Source organism: Plasmodium gaboni, chromosome 5 (genome assembly GCF_001602025.1).
Source record: "Plasmodium gaboni strain SY75 chromosome 5, whole genome shotgun sequence".
Taxonomy (NCBI): domain Eukaryota; phylum Apicomplexa; class Aconoidasida; order Haemosporida; family Plasmodiidae; genus Plasmodium; species Plasmodium gaboni.
Window position 1 is genome coordinate 850,336 of NC_031485.1, and position 23,812 is coordinate 874,147.

The 23,812-nt window shown below is 18.7% G+C and overlaps 5 protein-coding genes across 5 annotated transcripts; 3 read left to right on the forward strand and 2 right to left on the reverse strand.

Moving 5' to 3' along the window:
* Window positions 1-874: 874 nt before the first annotated feature.
* On the forward strand, window positions 875-5,416 carry PGSY75_0522900 (putative zinc finger protein; the record flags this gene model as incomplete). Its single annotated transcript, XM_018784510.1, has 1 exon — window positions 875-5,416. One exon carries the CDS (start codon window positions 875-877, stop codon window positions 5,414-5,416), a length of 4,542 nt encoding a protein of 1,513 aa, XP_018643165.1.
* A 3,983-nt stretch (window positions 5,417-9,399) lies between these two features.
* PGSY75_0523000 (multidrug resistance protein) lies at window positions 9,400-13,674 on the forward strand (the record flags this gene model as incomplete). The annotated part of the gene is made up of 1 exon (XM_018784511.1): window positions 9,400-13,674. The coding sequence occupies one exon, from the start codon at window positions 9,400-9,402 to the stop codon at window positions 13,672-13,674; it is 4,275 nt and encodes a 1,424-aa protein (XP_018643166.1).
* A 1,063-nt stretch (window positions 13,675-14,737) lies between these two features.
* On the reverse strand, window positions 14,738-16,441 carry PGSY75_0523100 (putative mitochondrial processing peptidase alpha subunit; the record flags this gene model as incomplete). The annotated part of the gene is made up of 2 exons (XM_018784512.1): window positions 14,738-15,969; window positions 16,069-16,441. 2 exons carry the CDS (start codon window positions 16,439-16,441, stop codon window positions 14,738-14,740), a joined length of 1,605 nt encoding a protein of 534 aa, XP_018643167.1.
* A 1,029-nt stretch (window positions 16,442-17,470) lies between these two features.
* Window positions 17,471-20,944, forward strand: PGSY75_0523200 (hypothetical protein; the record flags this gene model as incomplete). Its single annotated transcript, XM_018784513.1, has 2 exons — window positions 17,471-20,642; window positions 20,811-20,944. The coding sequence occupies 2 exons, from the start codon at window positions 17,471-17,473 to the stop codon at window positions 20,942-20,944; spliced, it is 3,306 nt and encodes a 1,101-aa protein (XP_018643168.1).
* Window positions 20,945-21,447: 503 nt separating this feature from the next.
* On the reverse strand, window positions 21,448-22,108 carry PGSY75_0523300 (hypothetical protein; the record flags this gene model as incomplete). Its single annotated transcript, XM_018784514.1, has 3 exons — window positions 21,448-21,678; window positions 21,795-21,834; window positions 21,987-22,108. The coding sequence occupies 3 exons, from the start codon at window positions 22,106-22,108 to the stop codon at window positions 21,448-21,450; spliced, it is 393 nt and encodes a 130-aa protein (XP_018643169.1).
* Window positions 22,109-23,812: the final 1,704 nt, after the last annotated feature.

A 23,812-nucleotide genomic window follows, 5' to 3' on the forward strand; every position in this document is an offset into this window, starting at 1 on the left:
TTAAAAAAAAATTTTTTTTTTTTTTTTTTTTTTTTTAAAAAAAAAAAAAAAAAAAAAAAAAAAAAAAAAATTAAAAAAAAAAATTTTTTTTTAAAATAAAAAAATTTTTTTTTTTTTTTTTTTTTTTTTTTTTTTATTTGTTTTTTCTTGGAAAAGTAGTTATATAAGTTGGATAATAAAAATATAATTAAGAATAAATAAAATTTCACTTAAAATGTGTATATATAATACATTGAATTATGTTACCAAGTAGATATAATTATATATATATATATATATATATATATATATATATATATACATATATATATTTATTTATTTATCTATATTACATACATGCTTGTACTGTATAATAAGATAAGCATATTATATATGTATTACTGAAAAAAAAAAAAAAAAAATCATTTTAACACAATTACTCTCCATTATAACATTTATTTTATTATTCATGATACCATATTTTTTATTGGTGTATTATTATATGATATTTATTTATTTATTTATTTCATAGAATAAAGAAATATATATAATATATATATATAATTGAGTGTGCTTTTTCATCTTATAACGGAAATTATAAGAATACTATGTACCCATATGGAATAATAAGTGAAAATATATAATCACATAATTTATATGAAAAAAAAACAAATTTATTTAACTCAATAATATCTATAATAACAATTTTAATAATTTGTCTATATGTGATAAATTTATAAATATTGAAGATTTTAGAACTAACCGAAAATATCAAGAAAAAAAACAGCATCAATTATATAATTGTACTGATTATAAAATTGTTGACAATTTTAATGCAGTACACGACATTTTTATAGATACTACAAAAGTTAAGCATATGATATTTTCAAATAATATGACAAAAGAGAAAGGTGAATTAAATAATTCATGGTATGAAGAAAAAGAAAATAAAATAGTTTCAGAAGAACATTATACATTTGAATTTATAAGTGAAAGAGAAACAAAAAATCCAAGTGTAAAAAACAGCACCTTAGGAAATTATAAAGATAATAAGATAGAATCATTTAATAATACCTATTCCATTTGTTCCAATTTGAATTTAGTGGATTCTTTAAAAGAAACACATGATAAAAAGGATATAACTACATCTGACAAGATGTTATCAAAGCAAGGAAGGACTGAATTTTCTCCCACTTATGTACATAAAAATAGTAAAAGAAAATATGATCAAGAAAAGCGTACTTATTCATTTTTTCAAAAGCATCGAAGCAGTTACAAAGAAAGAAACAATAGTAAAAATGTTAATAACATGGAAGAGAATAATATGATCAGGGATTATGATGAGGATGAAAATATTATGAAAAAGAATGAAGAAAGGGATGTCATTTATGACACTATCACTAATAATAGTGATATTAATAATGATTATAATAATAATAATAACAACAATCATGACAATAATAATAATAGTTCTGGTAATAATGATGGGATAGAGCCTTTCAGAAGAAACGAAATAAATAAATACCCGTACAATAATAATCATAAAAATTATATAATTAACACTTATAATAATATGGAGACAAAACAGAATATAATGCTTAAGAGTAAATCGTTTAACCGACATATTCCTTATGAGAAAAAGGAAGGTATGAAGATATTCAGATCTAGCACTAATCAAGATATTTTAGAAAATGATTATGGAAATTCTTTTTTGAAAACAGGATCCAATTATCCATCAAAATTAAAAGAGAAAGGAATGGATATTAATCATTACAATACAATTAGAGAATCAAATTATGATTTTAAGAGTGCTTTAAATGTACAATTTTGTAAAACAAAAATGTGTCCATATATGAACACTAAAGAAAAATGTAAAAGATTTTCAAATAATATGTGTCCATATGCGCATGATAAAAGTGAGCTGAAACCTATACCTAATTTATATAAAACAGCCATGTGTCGAAATTTTATAAAAAATATGTGTTTTAAATCAAAGAAGGAATGTAATTTTGCTCATCATGTGGAAGAACTTAGATCGACAGACGAGTTTTATAAAACAACTTTATGTAAATTTTTCCTTAATGGTTATTGTAAAGCAGACAAAAATTGTAGACATGCACATGGTTATAAAGAATTAAAGAGAAGACCAACAAATAATATGAATATGACGTTTATATGGGGATCCAAAATGAATCATAATGATATGGATACTAAGAAAGAGATAATTGATAAAGAGATTATGAATAATTTTCATTCCTCCGAAAGTGCCTCTTTAAATGAAAATAGAAGAGAGAAATTACCAACAGGAGAAGAAAATGAATTGATTGTTGATCTAAAAGTATCAGGGGAAGAGGAAAACCATTTAGATGTAAATGAAGAAGATGATATGTTAAAAATGTGTAACACAAGTAAAAATAATAAGAAAAGAGACGATTATTATAATAATTCATGTAAATTTATGTCTATTAGTACAAAGGATACTTGTTGTTTCATATCAAAAAATAATGCCGAATCGTCAGGAGATGAAGAAAGGTATCGATCAAAAAGTGATTGCTCAAATGATTTAAAAGAAGAAGATAAAGAAGAAAAAGCCGAAAAAAACAGTATACATAAATTAAAAGAGGAAAGTCACGATGATGATATAAAATGTATATATTATATAAATGATGATGAGTTAGTAAAAGATGAAATAGAATTAAGAGGAGAAGATGACAAATACACGAACATAAATATTCAGGCACATATAAGTGAAGAAAAAGAAAAGATAAAATGTTTTAAGGAAGAAGAAAAGGGTACTCATATTAACATGGAATATAGATGTGATAATATTGTAGATGATGAATCTAATGAAAATTTACAAAGTGAAAAGTTTATTAGAAATACCTGTTTATCCTTGAGTGGTGCAGAATTAGAAGATGAAAAAAATGAGTGTAATGAAAATAATAGCAAAATGAAAGATAATGTATTAATCAATAATAATTCTAACGAAGATATTATGAATAGACAAGAGGAAGAATGCGAAGTGGTTAATGGTAACGGAGATGTTAAATCGTATATAACATATGATGATAAAATGAACCATACTACAAAATATCATAGAAATGTTGATTATGATAGAAAATATTTTAATAACGAAGGAGTATATAAGCGTTCTATTTATTACATTAAATTAAATGAAAACAGTAGGTATAATTTTAATAATCATGATACTAATCATGATGATAATGAATATGATAATAATTTTCGTGGAAAGGATAATAATCATTCTTATAATTATCAAAAGAAAAAAAATAATCAAGAATATAACAAGAATGTTTATAAAAATAGGAAATTTTTCAACACCAAAATTGATAATATTCGACAAAACGATGATGAAAACAGTATGATAAATGAAAATGATTTTAATAATAAGAATGGAAATTTTTTTGATAAAAATAAAGGTATGAATAATGGTTCTATGATGTACTATCCTATAAAATATAATAATAATAGTAATAATGATAATGATAACGTTAAAAGGTATTCATCAAACAATGAAAACATCTCAAACAACAACGATAACAATGACAACAACAATAATAATAATATTGTTAATTTAAACAATTATAATAATATTGGTATGATCAAATATGTATATAATAATACAAATGAGTTGAATAATTATTATAGTAATTATCATTGCTATAATAACATAAATGATAGCACAAATAGATATATGAATAATAACAATAGTAATAATAATAATAATAATTATAATTATAACAATACTTATTATTGCTATTATAAGAATATGAAACATGGTAGTAATTATGAAGGTACTATATCTACTGCAACTACTATTAATAACAACCACTATAATAATAATAATAATAATAATAATTATATATATGAACATTCTTTATCTGATATATCCAATATAATGATAATACCATATAGAAATTATCAAAGAGATAAAAAAGATTTTTCAGAACACAGTTCATTTTTGGGAAAGGGTAAAAATATTCACATGACCCTTAACAACGATATAAAGGATATGGATATGGAAGATGATAATATGTTGAATGATAATAATATAAATAAGAAGGCGCATAATATAAATGTTCATAAATGGATGCATGGTATTCACAGCAACTATAATTGTAATGATACACATAATAATAAAAATAATAATGATTATATTAAAGACAACACATTAGATGATAACCATGGAGAGATTGATTATGATCATAAGTGTGATGATGATTTTAATTATTATGAAGAAAATAATTATTTATATGACAGTACCCACAATAGCATAAAAGATAGAAATACACTAAGTGAAAACTTGAATTTACGAAAAACTTGTTCGTATGATGGGGAATTTTTTAATGACAAGTTTACTCATCGAACATGTAGTTATGAGAGAAATAATAAAGAGAGTGATGATATTGAAGGGAACGAAGATGAAAAGAATCCAGACGAAAGGAATTATAATGAAACATGTTTAAAATATAATGATGAAAAATATAAATCTAAATATAATTTGAAAGAGAAAGATATATATGTATCTAATAGTAAATACATTAATAATGAGACAAATACATATTATGATATGTATTCACATAATAAGAGGTCAAGAGGAATTAATACTATTTTACGAAATGATAACGTAACAAGGGATATATATAGAGAAGAAGAATGTAATATATGGAATGAAGATCTACATGTTTGTTCATTTAAAAAGATGAATGATTTAAAGAGAAAAGAAAATGAATATTATATGGATGATTATTATAATTGTGAAAAAGAAGAAAGAGAAGTTGAAAAGAGTAAAGAAAAGGGAAAGGAAAGAAATGATCGGTATATAAATTTTCCTATTAATAAAAAAAATGAACAAGTAGATGAAGAGCATTTAATATATCACTATATTCCTTGTATACCCAAAGTAAATACATATAACACTAATCTTTATCCTACATATGACAAAATCATGGAACATTATAATAATAAATATAATTGGTTATATCATAGAACAGCTCTTTTTGAACCAATGGATATATCATATGTAGAAAGAAGACATATCATGGAACCTATATTAACATATGAAAAGGAAAAGATGGGAAATATTTTATTTTCAAATAATAATAGTTCTATTTATTTTGTAGGGAATGAAAAAAATATAGTACATGACAATAATCATAATAAAATATATGAAGATGATGATGAAACAAGTAGTAATGTTGATTTGTTTAATAAGGAATTACAAACATGTGTTTCATGTTTGCAATATATTAAAGAGACAATACCCTCAAATAAAATATTTATTGAATCTACTTGTTTAAACTGTGGGCAATTTATAAGAAAATCCTTATGTTTAATATTAATTGAATTATTAAAACCACAAGTCCAAAATATTTTATCGGACGTTAGTTTTTATCAACAATGTTATAATGATTGAAGAATAATTATAAACATAAATATGAGTAAATATTTATGTAATATATATATATAAAAATATACATATAGGTATGAAAATTATGTAATATATTTTATCTACTATATTGTTTATGTGTTTTAAATCCAAAAAAATTATAACATCAATTTATTATATATATATATATATAGGTAGGTAGATATGCATGTATTTATGTTTAATTATCATTTTACTTATTTATTATATATATATATATTTTTTTATGTAATTAATGAAACTCCTATTGCTTTAAATATAAGACACTACATATTTATTTTGCATTAATGCTTATATTATTTTATATATTTTTTTATTTTTTCATTGAAATATTTATAACGATGCACATATTTTTATATCGAATTAAAATATATACATAAAAGTTTATAAAATTTTCATGAGTGTATTTTTTTTTTATTTTTCTCTTATGATATAGTATAATAAAGATACATTTTGATTTTTTCTATTTCTATAATGTTTTAATTAAATTAGATATTTTCATTTATTCTCAACTTGATTTATATGTACACATATAAATAAAATTATGTTTGTTTATATTAATAATGTATTATACTTTAAATATACATGTATTATATTACATGGTGTATTATTTATTATTATTATTTTATTATATCTTTTTTTTTTTTTTTTTTTAAAGTAACATATAAACCCTTTCAATTAATAAAATGAGATAGAACAAAACATAAATAACTAATATTTAAAGAAATTAAAAAGAAACGAAAATAAATAAAAAGAAAAGAGGAAAATATTTACCCTGTAATAAATGTATTGAACGTTTTTATAATTCAAATTGAATATGTTAAAATAAATGTCTTCCCAAAAATATATGAAAGATATATATATGAATATATATATAATAGAATCGTTATAAAGTTATAACTTTATGATTATACTTAAAAAGAAGAAAATAAAATAAAATAAAAACCAAATTCAATGGATAGCACAAATAATAATATTATAAGTTTTATTTTATTTAAATTTTTTTTTTTTTTTTTTCTTTTTCTATTTTATAATTCGTTAAAATTATTGGAAATTTATATAATAATAGAAAAAAAAACATATTTCGATTATAATATAAAAAAGATATTTATTTTCTTTTCAATATTTATTTATATATATATTTATAAAAAAAAATGGTGGCAAAAAAAAAAAAGAAACAACATTTATTATAAAGTCTCAAAAATTATTATTGATATTATATTCTTATAATATGCATGCGTTTACTTTAATATTCATATTTTTATATTATTTATATTAAAAAAATATATAAAAGAAAAAAGATACATTTTTTCAATGGAATAATAACAATATAATATATAAGAAAAATATAGAATTCTCTCAAGGAATTTATTTTAAATATATATGATATTTTTTTTACTATTTTATATATATTTTTAATTTCTAAAATATATATAATAAATAAAATAAAGAACATTTATTTAAAGAAAATTTAATAAATTTATTTAAAATGTATAGTAAAAAATGTATATAATTATTTATTATTTTGTATTCCTATAAATAAAAAAATTGGATGAATTTAATATTTATATATTATTATATATTTTATAAAATATAAATAAATAAGTTTTCTCTAAAAATTTATTTAATAAATTTTTTTTAAATTAAAATAAATATGTAATGTTTATTTATTATTAAATTGTTTATTATTTTATATAAAATTCATATATAACTAAAATATGCGCGCATATAAAATATATCAGTAAATAATTCATTTATTATACATATATTATTTTATAACGTTATTATATTTTTATTATTTTTTTTTTATAATTTCAGTTTTCTTTTTTAATAAAAATAATAAACAAAAACAAGAATAAAAGGTATTATTCCTATATAAAAGATACTCGCAATAAATATATATAATTATATATATATTATATATATATATTATAATATATACATGAGATTTTCATATATTTATATTTTATTTAAAATTTTTTTGTACAAAATTTCTACCTATATATTTATTTATGAATCTTTTCTACAAAATATTATTATTATATATATATATAATTAAATTTTTATTTTTCTAATTATCATAAGATTTTTTTTTTATATATTATTAATATTATAATAATATAATTAATATAATAAAATAATAATAATAATACAACGTATATATATTAAATATTAGGTTCATGTATCATATATATATATATATAATATTAAATATATTTATATGTATTATCAACAAAAAAAAAAAAAAAAAAAAAAAAAAAATATATTTTAATATATATAGTTTATAATATATTTTTTTTAATTTTAATATTCATATATTTTAATTATAAGTTTTAATATATTTTTTTTTAATAGAAAAAAATAAAAAATATATTTGTATTTTATATATTTTTTTTAAAATATAATATATATTTTATAGGAATTTATATATTATATTATTTTATCAAAATATAAAATTTTTTAATGAAAAAACGAAAAAAAAAAATATATTTATATATAATATAATTAATTTAGAACAATATTTAAAAGGAAAATACAGAAGAACCTTTTTTTCTTTTTGTTTGTTCGGAAGAATTATATATATATAAATATATATATATATATATATATATTATATTATTATACAATGTTTTTACAATAATAATATAAAACAATAAAATTCTATATTAATGCTATATAATATATATTATTTATTTATATATATATAGTATATTATTTTTATATATATAGGATTTTTTTCTCAAATATCCTATAAATATATTGAGCAAAAAAAAATTAGAAAAATAAAAAAATGCGCTGTAGTTTATGTTATATATATATACATAATTAATATATATCTTTTTTTAAATATATTTGAGTAATAAATATAAAGTATATTTTACTACATTATATATATATATATATATATATATTAGTAGAAAAGCCTATATCTATATTCCATTTTGCACTTTCCATTATAATATAAATCAAATTATATATATACATGTATATTTATTTTTTTATATTCTACATATAAAATATAAAAGCATATTTATAATATTTTGTATTATATTTTGTTATATAAAATAACATAAGTATAATATAAAAGCGTATATATATATATATATATATAATATATTTTATTTATTTATTTTTTTTTTTTTTTGGAGTACATTTATATTACATAATATTCTTTTAAATAATAAATACGTATGTGAGCTATTTTTTTTTTTTTTTTTTTTTATGATTTCATAGAAAAAATTATATAATAATATAAGTATATACATGAAATATAATATACATATATATATATATATATATATATTATATAGATGTATAAAATAAAATAATATTAATATTAAAGGTTATTATATATTTATAGTTATTATATTATTTTCATATATGTGTGTATTCATAAAATAATAATAAAAAATGGAAGAATAAAATAATTATTATATTTATTTATTTTGTTATTATATTTTTCATTTTTATTGATTCCTTTAAAAGGCATATTTATATATGTATATTTATATATATATATATTAAATATATTTTAACATGGATATAGAAAGAAAAATGGAAGAATAAATAATATATATGTATACAGTTTTATATCATATTGAAAAAATATACATAATTAAATATAAAAATGACATTATATTTTTGTTAAATTATAAAAAAGAAAAAAAAAAAAAAAAATAGAAGTAAATTGTATAGAAGTATTTTTTCATTAATATTATAATTTTGTTGTGAATAAAACTATTTTTGTATCTAATAATAAATATAATAACATATATATATATATATATATATTATTTATTTATATTTTTATATTTTTTTTTTATATATATATGTTTATATATGTGTACATAGCTTATTTCGTTTATAAGATTAAAATTTTGTTTGTAATATTATAACTTTGTTTGTTACAAATTAATTAATTAATTAATTATTTATTTATTTTTATATTTTATTTCATTTTGTGTTGAAATATGGGTAGAGATCAGAAAGAGAATAAAGATGGTAACCTCAGTATCAAAGAAGAGGTTGAAAAAGAGTTGAACAAAAAGAGTACCGCTGAATTATTTAGAAAAATAAAGAATGAGAAAATATCATTTTTTTTACCGTTTAAATGTTTACCTGTACAACATAGAAAATTATTATATATATCATTTGTATGTGCTGTATTATCAGGAGGAACATTACCTTTTTTTATATCAGTATTTGGTGTAATATTAAAGAACATGAATTTAGGTGATAATATTAATCCTATAATATTATCATTAGTATCAATAGGTTTAGTTCAATTTATATTATCTATGATATCAAGTTATTGTATGGATGTTATTACTTCAAAAATATTAAAAACCTTAAAACTTGAATATTTAAGAAGTGTTTTTTATCAAGATGGACAATTTCATGATAATAATCCAGGATCTAAATTAAGATCTGATTTAGATTTTTATTTAGAACAAGTTAGTTCAGGAATTGGTACCAAATTTATAACCATTTTTACATATGCTAGTTCATTTTTAGGTTTATATATTTGGTCCTTAGTAAAAAATGCACGTTTGACTTTATGTATTACATGTATTTTTCCTTTAATTTATGTTTGTGGTGTCATATGTAATAAGAAAGTAAAATTAAATAAGAAAACTTCATTGTTATATAATAATAATACTATGTCTATTATAGAAGAAGCTTTAATAGGAATAAGAACAGTTGCAAGTTATTGTGGAGAAAAAACTATATTAAACAAATTTAATTTATCAGAAACATTTTATAGTAAATATATTTTAAAAGCTAATTTTGTAGAAGCATTACATATAGGTTTAATTAATGGTTTAATTTTAGTTTCTTATGCATTTGGTTTTTGGTATGGTACAAGAATTATAATAAATAGTGCAACCAATCAATACCCAGGAAATGATTTTAATGGTGCTTCAGTTATATCTATTTTGTTAGGTGTACTTATTAGTATGTTTATGTTAACCATTATCTTACCTAATATAACTGAATATATGAAAGCTTTAGAAGCAACAAATAGTCTCTATGAAATAATAAATAGAAAACCATTAGTTGAAAATAATGATGATGGAGAAACCTTACCAAATATTAAAAAAATAGAATTTAAAAATGTACGATTTCATTATGATACTAGAAAAGATGTTGAAATTTATAAAGATTTAAACTTTACCTTAAAAGAAGGAAAAACATATGCATTTGTAGGAGAATCAGGTTGTGGTAAATCAACTATACTAAAATTAATTGAAAGACTTTATGATCCAACTGAAGGAGATATTATTGTAAATGATTCACATAATTTAAAAGATATTAATTTGAAATGGTGGAGATCAAAAATTGGTGTTGTTAGTCAAGATCCATTATTATTTAGTAATTCAATTAAAAATAATATTAAATATAGTTTATATAGTTTAAAAGATTTAGAAGCTATGGAAAATTTTTATGAGGAAAATACTAATGATACTTATGAAAATAAAGATTTATCCTTAATTAATAATTCTATGACATCAAATGAATTATTAGAAATGAAAAAAGAATACCAATCTATTAAAGATTCCGATGTTGTTGATGTTTCCAAAAAAGTACTTATACATGATTTTGTATCATCATTACCAGATAAATATGATACTCTAGTAGGTTCGAATGCATCCAAATTATCAGGTGGACAAAAACAAAGAATATCAATTGCAAGAGCAATAATGAGAAATCCAAAAATTCTAATTCTTGATGAAGCCACATCTTCCTTAGATAACAAATCTGAGTATTTAGTACAAAAAACAATTAATAATTTAAAAGGAAATGAAAATAGAATAACTATTATTATAGCACATAGATTAAGTACTATAAGATATGCCAACACAATTTTTGTTTTATCAAATAGAGAAAAAGGTGAAAATAATAATGATAATAATAATGATAGTAATAATAATCATGATAACAATAATAATAATAATAATAATAATAATAACAAAATTAATAATGATGGTAGCTATATTGTTGAACAAGGAACACATGATAGTCTTATGAAAAATAAAAATGGAATATACTACCTCATGATCAATAACCAAAAGATTTCATCAAATAAATCATCAAATAATGGAAATGATAATGGATCAGATAATAAAAGTAGCGTTTATAAAGATTCAGATACAGGTAATGATGCAGATAATGTAAATGGTTTATCCTTACATGACAATGAAAATTTATCAAATAATTGTAATTCTAAAAATACAGCTGAAAATGAAAAAGAAGAGAAACTTCCATTCTTTAAAAGAATGTTTAGAAGAAAAAAGAAAGCACCAAACAATTTACGTATTATTTATAAAGAAATATTTTCATATAAAAAAGATGTTACTATAATTTTCTTTAGTATTTTAGTAGCTGGAGGATTATATCCTGTATTTGCTTTATTATATGCTAGATATGTATCTACATTATTTGATTTTGCAAATCTAGAATATAATTCAAATAAATATTCTCTATATATTTTACTTATTGCTATTGCTATGTTCATTTCAGAAACACTCAAAAACTATTATAATAACAAAATAGGAGAAAAAGTCGAAAAAACTATGAAACGTAGATTATTTGAAAATATATTATATCAAGAAATTAGTTTCTTTGATCAAGATAAAAATACTCCAGGTGTTTTATCTTCACATATTAATAGAGATGTACATTTATTAAAAACTGGTTTAGTAAATAATATTGTTATTTTTTCACATTTCATAATGCTCTTTCTAGTTAGTATGGTTATGTCATTTTATTTTTGTCCAATTGTTGCGGCTGTATTGACGTTTATATATTTTATTAATATGCGTGTATTTGCTGTAAGAGCCAGATTAACTAAAAGTAAAGAAATTGAGAAAAAAGAAAATATGTCAAATGGAGTTTTTGCATTTAATTCAGATGATGAAATGTTTAAAGATCCAAACTTTTTAATACAAGAAGCATTTTACAACATTCATACTGTTATTAATTATGGTTTAGAAGATTATTTCTGTAATTTGATAGAAAAAGCCATTGATTATAAAAGTAAAGGACAAAAGAGAAGAATTATCATAAATGCAGCCTTATGGGGATTCAGTCAAAGCGCTCAGTTGTTTATTAATAGTTTTGCCTATTGGTTTGGATCCTTCTTAATTAAAAGAGGTACTATATTAGTTGATGATTTTATGAAATCCTTATTTACTTTTATATTTACTGGTAGTTATGCTGGAAAATTAATGTCCTTAAAAGGAGATTCAGAAAATGCAAAATTATCTTTTGAGAAATATTATCCATTAATGATTAGAAAATCAAATATTGATGTAAGAGATGATGGTGGAATAAGAATAAATAAAAATTTAATCAAGGGTAAAGTTGATATTAAAGATGTAAATTTCCGTTATATATCAAGACCAAATGTACCTATATATAAAAATTTATCTTTTAGTTGTGATAGTAAAAAAACTACAGCAATAGTTGGAGAAACAGGTAGTGGAAAATCAACTTTTATGAATCTCTTATTAAGATTTTATGATTTGAAAAATGATCACATTATATTAAAAAATGATATGACAAATCTTGAAGATTATCAAAATAATAATAATTCATTGGCTTTAAAAAATGTAAATGAATTTACTAACCAATCTGGACAAGAAGAAGATTATACTGTATTTAATAACAATGGAGAAATATTATTAGATGATATTAATATATGTGATTATAACTTAAGAGATCTTAGAAACTTATTTTCAATAGTTAGTCAAGAACCCATGCTATTTAATATGTCCATATATGAAAATATCAAATTTGGAAAAGAAGATGCAACATTGGAAGATGTCAAACGTGTTAGTAAATTTGCTGCTATAGATGAATTTATTGAATCATTACCAAATAAATATGATACAAACGTTGGACCATATGGTAAAAGCTTATCAGGTGGACAAAAACAAAGAATAGCTATAGCTAGAGCTTTATTAAGAGAACCTAAAATATTATTATTAGATGAAGCAACTTCATCACTTGATTCCAATTCTGAGAAATTAATTGAAAAAACTATTGTAGATATTAAAGATAAAGCTGATAAAACTATTATTACTATTGCCCATAGAATTGCATCTATAAAAAGATCAGACAAAATTGTTGTATTTAATAACCCTGATCGTAATGGAACCTTTGTTCAGTCACATGGAACACATGATGAATTATTATCAGCACAAGATGGAATATATAAAAAATATGTAAAATTAGCCAAATGAAGGAAATCATAAAAAAAAAAAAATAAATATATATATATAAATAAATAAATAAATAAATATATATATATATATATATATATATATATGTTTATTTATTTATCCATTTATATGATCCGCGAACATATATAATATATGAACAGTATGAACTCATGTCCGTCATATTGATGTAATCCAGAAATTATATTCTCAATTTATTATTTTAAATATTTAAAGAATATATATACGTTTATTATAGTTTTCATGACACATTCCTAAATTTTTAAATATATGAATTTTATTTTACATGAATATACTTGCCTATTTATATATATATTTATTTATTTATTATTATTTATTATTTTTTTTTTTTTTATGTATATATTCATTATATTTTTCATAAGTATTATATTATAATGTTTTTACCAATTGTGTGATTATATAAAAAATATTTATTTTAATAATTTTGTAGTTACAACTTTTATTTAAAATATATATTATATATATTTAATTATACAAATAGACCTTTATAAATATATAGGTATAATGAAATATGTATTTATTTGCAAACATTTGTTATTTTAATATGAATGATAAAATATATATGTATAGTATATAAGGAAAAAAAAAATATATATATATTAAATAATTAACATACATACATATATAAATGTATCACATGTAACATATATTGATTTATAAAAATATAAAACAGTAATACAATTACACAAAAAAAAAAAAAAAAAATAAATAAATAAATAAATAAAATAAATAATAAATAAAAGAAATGATAATAATATATTTGTATATATAAATGTAGTACGTATATGAAATATATGTGTTTATTATTAAATAATTGTACATAATAATTATATCCAGGTAAATATAAATGTGTTTAAAATAATTAAATATTTTGTTATATATAATTTTGTTTATTTAAATTTTTTTTTTTCTTCAAAAATTAATGATCATATATATATATAATCTATATGTATAACATATAATAAATATACATAATATTATCATGTTTTGGTTTATACAAATATGTTTTAATGTAATTGTTTTTTTTTTATAATATTTTTTATTTTCATTTGTGTGCTAATATGTTACATATTTCATCATAATGAGGTGAATAATTTATATTTCCATAAACAACAACTGTTGGTTTTGTTTTCAAGAAATTATGAACAACTCTTTGAATATCTTCTTTTGTTATTGAATCGATAGCGTCTGATAATTGTTTTCCTGTTAATATTCTATTTAAAATCATCATTTGTCTAGCTAAATCTTCCATTAATATTGATTTATATTCTAAACTCATCCACATAAAGCTTTTTAAGCTTTTCTTTGCTCTATTAAGTTCTTCATCAGTAACTCTATCCATTTTTTGAAATTCTAATGCCATAGCTTTTATTATATCAGAGGTATTTGATGGGTCTCCCGTAAAATATAATCCAAAAAGACCAGTATCTGAATGTTGAGTACTAAAGGCCATACATGATTCAATAAAATTATAACTATTTAAAACATTTAAGAATAATCTTGAATACATACCCTTTCCAGGACCTCCAGTGGAAAAAGAACCACCACCACCCATTAATGTTTGTAATACTGTTAAGGTAATCATATCAGAATTTTTCCAACCACCTTGTGTTTCATAAGCAATGGCAATATTTGTTTTTTTCACATTTTTATCTTCTACACTTATAAATCCCCCTGTATATTTGGGCGTTACTTCTTTTTGATTTGTATAAGGTATAGGAACATAATCTTGAAAAGCTCTAGAAGTCCATTTGGTTAATTCGTCATGTTCCACATTAACACCTATCAATGTCATATTTTTTGGTGAGAAATGTTTCAACATAAAATTCCTTAAATTTTCTGATGTATAATTTTCAATACTAGATTCATATACATATAATTTATTACCTAAGGTATTATTATACCATGCTGTATTATGTAATAATTCGGTTATATATAATTCATTATTTTCAAATAATTTCTCACGCATTAAATTTAAACGGTTTACATTGTTTTTCATTTCCCATGATAAAAATCTTGGAAATAATACATTACCTATTATTAAATTAGTAACAATAGGTAAATATTCTTTTAAGCATTCACAACTATAAACCATATGTTCACGAAAGGCATTACAACTAACAGTAGCTCCTATTTTTTCAAGTGATTTTATAGTTCTTAAATGAGATAAATGTGCCGTACTATGAAAAGCCATATTCTCAAGCATTACGCTCATACCTTGTTCATTTACTTTGTCGTTTATTTCTTCGTACCTGGAACCGCACTTTACATACAAACCTGCCACAAAAATAAAATAAAATAAGTAAACATATACATATATAAATACATATATACATATACATATGAACATATATATATTTATAGCTTCACTTTTACCTATCGAACACACGCTATTGTTTCTATTGGTTGATATAATTTTCAAATCATTTTCTAAAACTGAGAAATGAAGTTTTTCATCAACTGCCTTAAATGGTGGGAAATCAGATTCATTAATTATAGATATATTTAATGGTATATCTTTGTATTTATTTTTTTTCCCTTCATTAAAATAATAATAATCAAACTTTACTTCTTTAATGACATCTTCTATTTTCTCTTTCTTAAAGGATACTTTGTTAAAATTTTGTTTTTCTCCTGTATATATTTTTTGAAGATTCATATTTTCTTTTGACCTCACAATACTACTGTTGTGTATGTTTCTCCATTTGGTTTTATAAAAAATATTCAAACATTGTATATTTTTCTTCATTTTGTGAAGGTATAAATGTATTATTCAAAATAAAAAAAATAATAAATAAATAAGAAAATGCAATAAGAAAAAAAAAAAAAAACATACGTAAATATATAATATTTGTTCTACAAGTTTTAATATTTATATGTTATATATATATATATATATAACTAAAAACAGTACTATGAAAAATATATAATTCACATATATATAAATGTATGTAAATAATTACATATTATATTTTCCCTTCAATAGAAAAAAAAGAAAAAAAAAAATTAAAATGTTCATTTTTACAAATGAAAAAATGGATTCATATGTTCATATTATTTCATAATGTAATTATATTTATATATTTTTTTTTTCTTTTTTTTTTTTCTTGTTCTCAGTGGTATGATATATTATATATATAATATATTCATATATATTATATATACATTATTATTATAAGCATAAATATTCATAGAAAAAAAAAAAAAGGAAGAATGCCTTTATCTTTTTATTAGCATATATTTCATTATAATGATTATTTATTTATTTATATTTATGTATATATTTTATTACTCATACAGAAGGTAATATATGGCATAAATTAATAATATTATACATATATATTATATATAATAAAATATTAATGTATAATAATATATTTAATGCATATTTATTATTTAAAACTCAAACCGTTAGGTTTTTAAAAAGGTGAAATAAATATTTATGATGTTATTTCATTTTAATAATTAAGAATGATTATATATATATATATATATATATATATATATATATATATAACTATATGTTAAAATTTTAATAAATAAATATAATAATTACGAAATTTAAAGTTATGTGAAAAATGTAAATATATTTTGTGTATAATAATAAATATATTATATATATATATATATATATATATATATATAAAGCAATATAAAAAATTAGTATAAATATATTTATGTGTATATATTTATTTGATTCCATTTTTTTTTTTTTTATTCTTTTGAAATATGAAAGGAATGCATAAAATTTATATTCCATATTATAAAAGGAAGAAATATGGAAGTCATAAAAAATGAAGTCTTAAGATATAAAAGAAATAACACATTTCCAATAATATTATATTTAAGAAAATGTATGAGTACAACAATTGTAGAGGGTAAGAAATATGGAATACAAGAAAATAAAATTAGTTCTATAAAGGACACAATGAATAATAATATAATTAAATCGAAAATAAAAAATGATTCATATTTCAAAGAGGAAAATACTAATATTACTGTTAGTAATAATATTATTAAAAGTAAAAATAAAATGGCACAATATAAATATGGTAATATTAATTTTCTTTTAAAAAATGCTGAGTATAATGCATATAAAGATAAACAAGTATTAAATGATGTAATAGAAACTATTTTTGAAAATACAGTGATAATAAATAATATGAATTTTGTTAATTTTAATATGATACTTACATTTGTTAATAAATATTCCTTAAAAATAAAAAAAAAAAAAATATTACATGATATTTTATTCTTATTACATAAATATATAGACATAAGAAATGATGTTATAAATAATAACAATTCATCATGGGTTAATATTATAAATGCCGTTGTAGGCATTTCTAAGAATAACAGTTACTTGTTATATTTAATTCGTAATCATTATAATAATAAGGAATATATGAATGGTAATACCAATATGTATAAGAATAATATTTTAAATATATATAAAAATGAAAATATAAATAGTAGACATTCCTTTATTGATAAATTTATACATAGAATAATGAGCACAAAAAATTATAATTATTCCATAAGAGAAATTTCTTTATTGTTTCATGCATTCTCAAAATTGAATATTAAAAACGAGAAAATGTTCTCTTATTTTTATGAATTAATGCTTGATAAAGATTTTAATAAATTAAATTGTTTAGATATACATCTATTTCTTCATTCTATTTATAAACTACAACTAAATTATTCTAATGCGTTTGTTCAAAAAATAAAAGAACAAGTTTTAAAAAATTTACACGACTTTTCAAGTGGGCAGTTAGTAAATATATTATTATCTTATTCTTACTTTTTTAAAAAGCAAGCAGAAGGAAACAAAAAAATAAATGACATTGAGAAGGTGGAGAAGAATAACATCACCAATAACAATAACAAGAAAAACAAAAACAAAAACGAAAACAACATAAATAACAACAATAATAATAATAATAATTATATGATAGATAACAAATCAATTTCTTATTCTTTTAAAGAAAGCACAATAAATTCAAATGATATATTATTACATAATATATTCAATAAATGTTTATTAAATTTGAATTCATTTCCTAATAGAGAGTTTTGTAACTTTCTTAATTTCATTATTCAAAATAAAATAAATATAAACGAGAAACAAAAGAATATTATTTTGAAAAATATTATAAGCTTGTTACAAAATAAACACAACATGTTGAAATTACAACTTATGATAGATTTAGACATATTTACTGTCATAAATTTCATTTTTAAATATAATAATAATAACGATTCTATAAATATATTAAACCATTTTTCTTATATCAATTTGGAAGATCATATTATTAATTTAATAAAAAAAAATAAATTTAAACAAGATCTTTTAATATATATATTACATTTTTATAAAAACAAAAATTTTAAATTTTACGCCCAAGATAGGATACATACTAATCAATATGATATTTTATTTTTTCTTCAAAATATGACTATAAATAAATTAAATATAAAAATGAAAATTATCTTGTTAACATCTATGGAATGGCATAATAATACAACAGAAAAAATTAAAGATATAGAACAATATAAAGTAAAACATATAAGTCAATATAACGATTATTATTATAAATTATTAAAATGTTTATATGATGATATATATAATATTTTATCAACGAATCATTTGATGTGTGAGGAGACATCAATGGATAATAGTAATGAAGAATTAAATATATATGAGAAAAAAAAAAATGATAGTGTAACATTTACTTATCTTGATATGAAAGAAGTTTTAAAATTATTAAAAATAAAAAATGATAATAATGAGGAAAATAATAAAAACCATAATATATGTATAAATACATATAATCATTATTCATTGAATTCTTATAACAAGAAATCTTATGAAAATGAACTTATTTATCAGAATGATATAAAGAAAGTAGAAAATAATCTTTTTCATATATTACAAGAATATATAATAGATAAGGAAATCATAGAATTATTTTATATCATCATAATGAATAAAAATGTGTATCCTGACTTTATAAATAAATCTGAAATTATTATGAATAAATATTTTGAAACATTAAATAAGGACATTATACAAAATTGTCATAATTATAACAATAATATAAGAAATGAAAAAAAATTATCATATAATTTTATCCATACATTAAATATGTGTAATGAAAATATGTTTATAAAAAGGAATAATATATCAAACTTTTTAAATAATAAAAATATATTATTAAAATGGTTAAATAATTTTATGACATATCATTTAGAGGATACAAAAGAGAACAACATGTCTTTATATTTTAATTTATATGTACATATGCTTTTATTTGATATAAATAATAATATAAATAATTTCTTGAATAATATATTTGATAAAATATGTAATTTTTTGAAAAATGATAAATTGCAATTTCAGAATAATTTAATAAATATTATTGATATATACTCTTCTATAATTAAGTTGGATAATGGTCAATATGATATATATATAAAGAATATTTATTATTATACATTTTTAAAAGTTTTTCAATATTATAAACAATTAAATATTAAATATATGTCACTTTTATATTATTCAAATATAATACAATTATATGTACATATATATCAACCACAATATTATAATTATCAAGTGTCTTTATCTTTACGATTATTAAAAGAATTATTTTATTTATTTATAAATTCATTGGATAAATCTACATATAATTCAATTTTAACACATTTCAATGAAATTCAAAAATATAAAATATATAATAATAATTCGATGTGTAAATCATCTCTATTAACATTGAATGATATAATTTATATTTATAGGTCTATGACCATATTTCACTTTCTAAATATATATAAATATATGACCTTTAAAGAATTAAAAACATTTTATAATTTCTATAATATCTTAAAATTTATTATTTTTAATGTGAACAATTTTGATATAAACGACTTTACACAAACACATAAAGGTAGCTTTAATAAATAAAATTATAAATATATAAACGTAATAATATATATATGTATGTATATATGCTTTTGTCTGTTCATTTTCTTATCCATTAGATATATATATGTTATATATTTGTTTATATACAATTATAACTTTTGTCTTATTAATTCAATTTTTATTTTTGTAGGAGTTTCTTTTGTTCATAATTCAGTTTTATACTTCCTAAAATATTTTCTTAAGGATACAAAAAAATATAATATTATGTGTGAGAAGGTTGTTTTTCCACTCTGTATAATTGATATATTAATTGAAGCGACATGAAATTATTAAATGATATAATGTTCTATAGCTGTTGAAAATAAAAAAAATTAAAACACAACAATTACACAATGAAGTATTATATTATATTATTTAATTTAATTTATTTTATTTTATTTTTTTTTTTTTTTTTTTTTTTTTTTTTTTGTATTTTATAGAAAAAAATATTATATATATGTTTCAGTTATATAATGAAAATATATTTGTTCAAATGAAAGTATAAAATTAAAGACTATTCAAAAAATGTATATACATATGTGTGTATAATATGTATATATTTATGTAGCTAAATTAAAATTACCTTTTAACAAAAAAAAAAATAAAAATAAAACAAATAAATATAAATAAATTTTTGTATATTCAAATGGATAATTAAAAAAAAAAAATTTACATATTAAGCAAAATAAATAAACATGTTTATATATATATATATATATATATATATATATATATATGTGTGTGTGTGTGTATTTTGATTTATTCATTTATTTTCCATCGATGTATGTTTAGCTTTCTTCGTATGCTTCATCATAAGCTTCGTCCCATGTCCATTTGATTAAAGGCTGTTCAATAAATTGATGATTAGGCGCAGGTTTATCTATTACATCATTTAAATAAAATGACATATATGGAATAACAGTTCCGTCTCTCATCCTTGTATACATTTTGCTTAGTTGACTATCCATAATTTTTAAAACCCTTCTAGCCATATCATCCTTTTCAGAAAATCTCAGTTTCTATAAAATACAAAACAGAAAGAATTATATATTAATACATGAAAAAAATAAAATGAAAATAATATAAAAATAACATCATTTAATATTAATATTTTCAATATTGTCAAAGGTCATACTGTTACTCTTCCTAAGCAAAAATTTGTTTCTTCAATGTACCTAATATAAATATGAAGTAAAAATAATAAAAAGTCAACATTTTTAATTATAAATAAAAAGAATATTTAACCAATAAATTACAAATAATATGGCTCATCATTAATGTAAATAATATATATATATATTTATGTATTTATTATTCATTTACATACCAGTCGTCATTTTTTTTAATCAAATCTTTATCACTTATATGTTTTCCTGTGTATCCACTAAAAGAACGTCTTATACTTCTCGCATAATTCAATTTAATATTTTTTATGTTTATAAATTTCATTCTAAACACATTGACGAATTAATATATTACAACAAAAAAAAAAAATTAATAAAAAAAAATATTGTTATATATATTATAGAAATAATATAATTTTCATGTATTTCAATCATTCGTATATATTTTTTGTTATATAATAGTTACATATATAAAAATATGTAAATTTATTAAAACATTTAATATTGTTAAAAAATAAAATATATACAATAAATAAATAAATAAATAAAAAATAAAGAAAATTCTAATGTATAAATTTTAAAATTAAAATAAAAAAAAATATATATATATATAATATATATATATTATATACACATATTAAATATTATATTTTTATATTTGTATTTTACATGTTTTTGTATGCGTGTTTACATATATGTGGATAATAAACAAAAACAAATAATTATGTATATATTATATATATATATATATTTAATTTATTTTATTACTGTTAGTTATAATTAATTTTTCTTAATATACTTTTAATATATCATTAAAAAAATATCATAAATAATGAAATAATATAAATAATTATATATATGAAAAAATATATTATTTTCCTTTAATAATATGATACGCTATATAATAATTCAAACGAATTTTTGTTCTTTCTGACTTCAGTGTATTTATATTTTATATTGTAAAAATATATATATATATATATATATATATATATACATATATTTAATATGCCTTTTTAATTATTCTATAATACTATATTTAAAATTCGAATGAATTGAATATGTAAAAAAAAAGAAAAGTAAATTATGTCCTACAAATTTATATGCGCACATTATAATTTTAAATATACACCAAATAAAAAAATATTTTATATAATAATATGAGAGATATACCTTTTTCTTTATTTTTATTTGTTTTTTAACATAAGAATATATAAAAAAAACAACATATATGTTATTACTCTTTTCTTTCTTTTCTACTTATTATAATATGCAAAATTTTAGAGATGAGCAAAATAAAATAATATATGGAAAAATTATATTATGTAGAAAAATATGAGAATAGATATATCATTTTTTTATTATAGTTCTTATTTTTTTTTTCTTAAATGTATTCGCAAAATTTATGCTTACATATAATAAATAAAGAAAATATAAAGAAAATATAAAGAAAATATAAAGAAAATATACTATTCTTTAAATGTGTAAAGAAGAAGAAAAAGAACAAAAAAAAACATTTATATAATCGCCCTTATAATCTTTTTAAAAAAATTCTTAATTTTAATAATAACATCCTTTTTCAATAAATAAGTGGACTCAAATTCAATTATAAGTTGTTCTATAAAATTTAAGAAGGAAAAATAAACAAAAAAATAATAATATTAATATAAAAAAAAAAAAAAGTAAAAGAAAAATAAAGTGTAGTAGACCATTTGCTATTTTCTATTTTGATTAAATTTAAAATGAACTTATATTTTTTATAGATAATATTCATTATACAATTCAAACTTTATTATATATATATAATATATATATATATTATTTTTTATATATTAAATATTTTTAATAGTAAATTTTTTTTTATTTTTTTATATTTCAAAAAAAATATATATATTATTTTATACGTTTAATTTTTTTTTTTTTTTTTTTAAATAAATATATAAAATAACATATATATATTAATATTTTTACTTATATATATAATATATATATATATATATATATAGATATATTTTTTTTCACTGTAAAT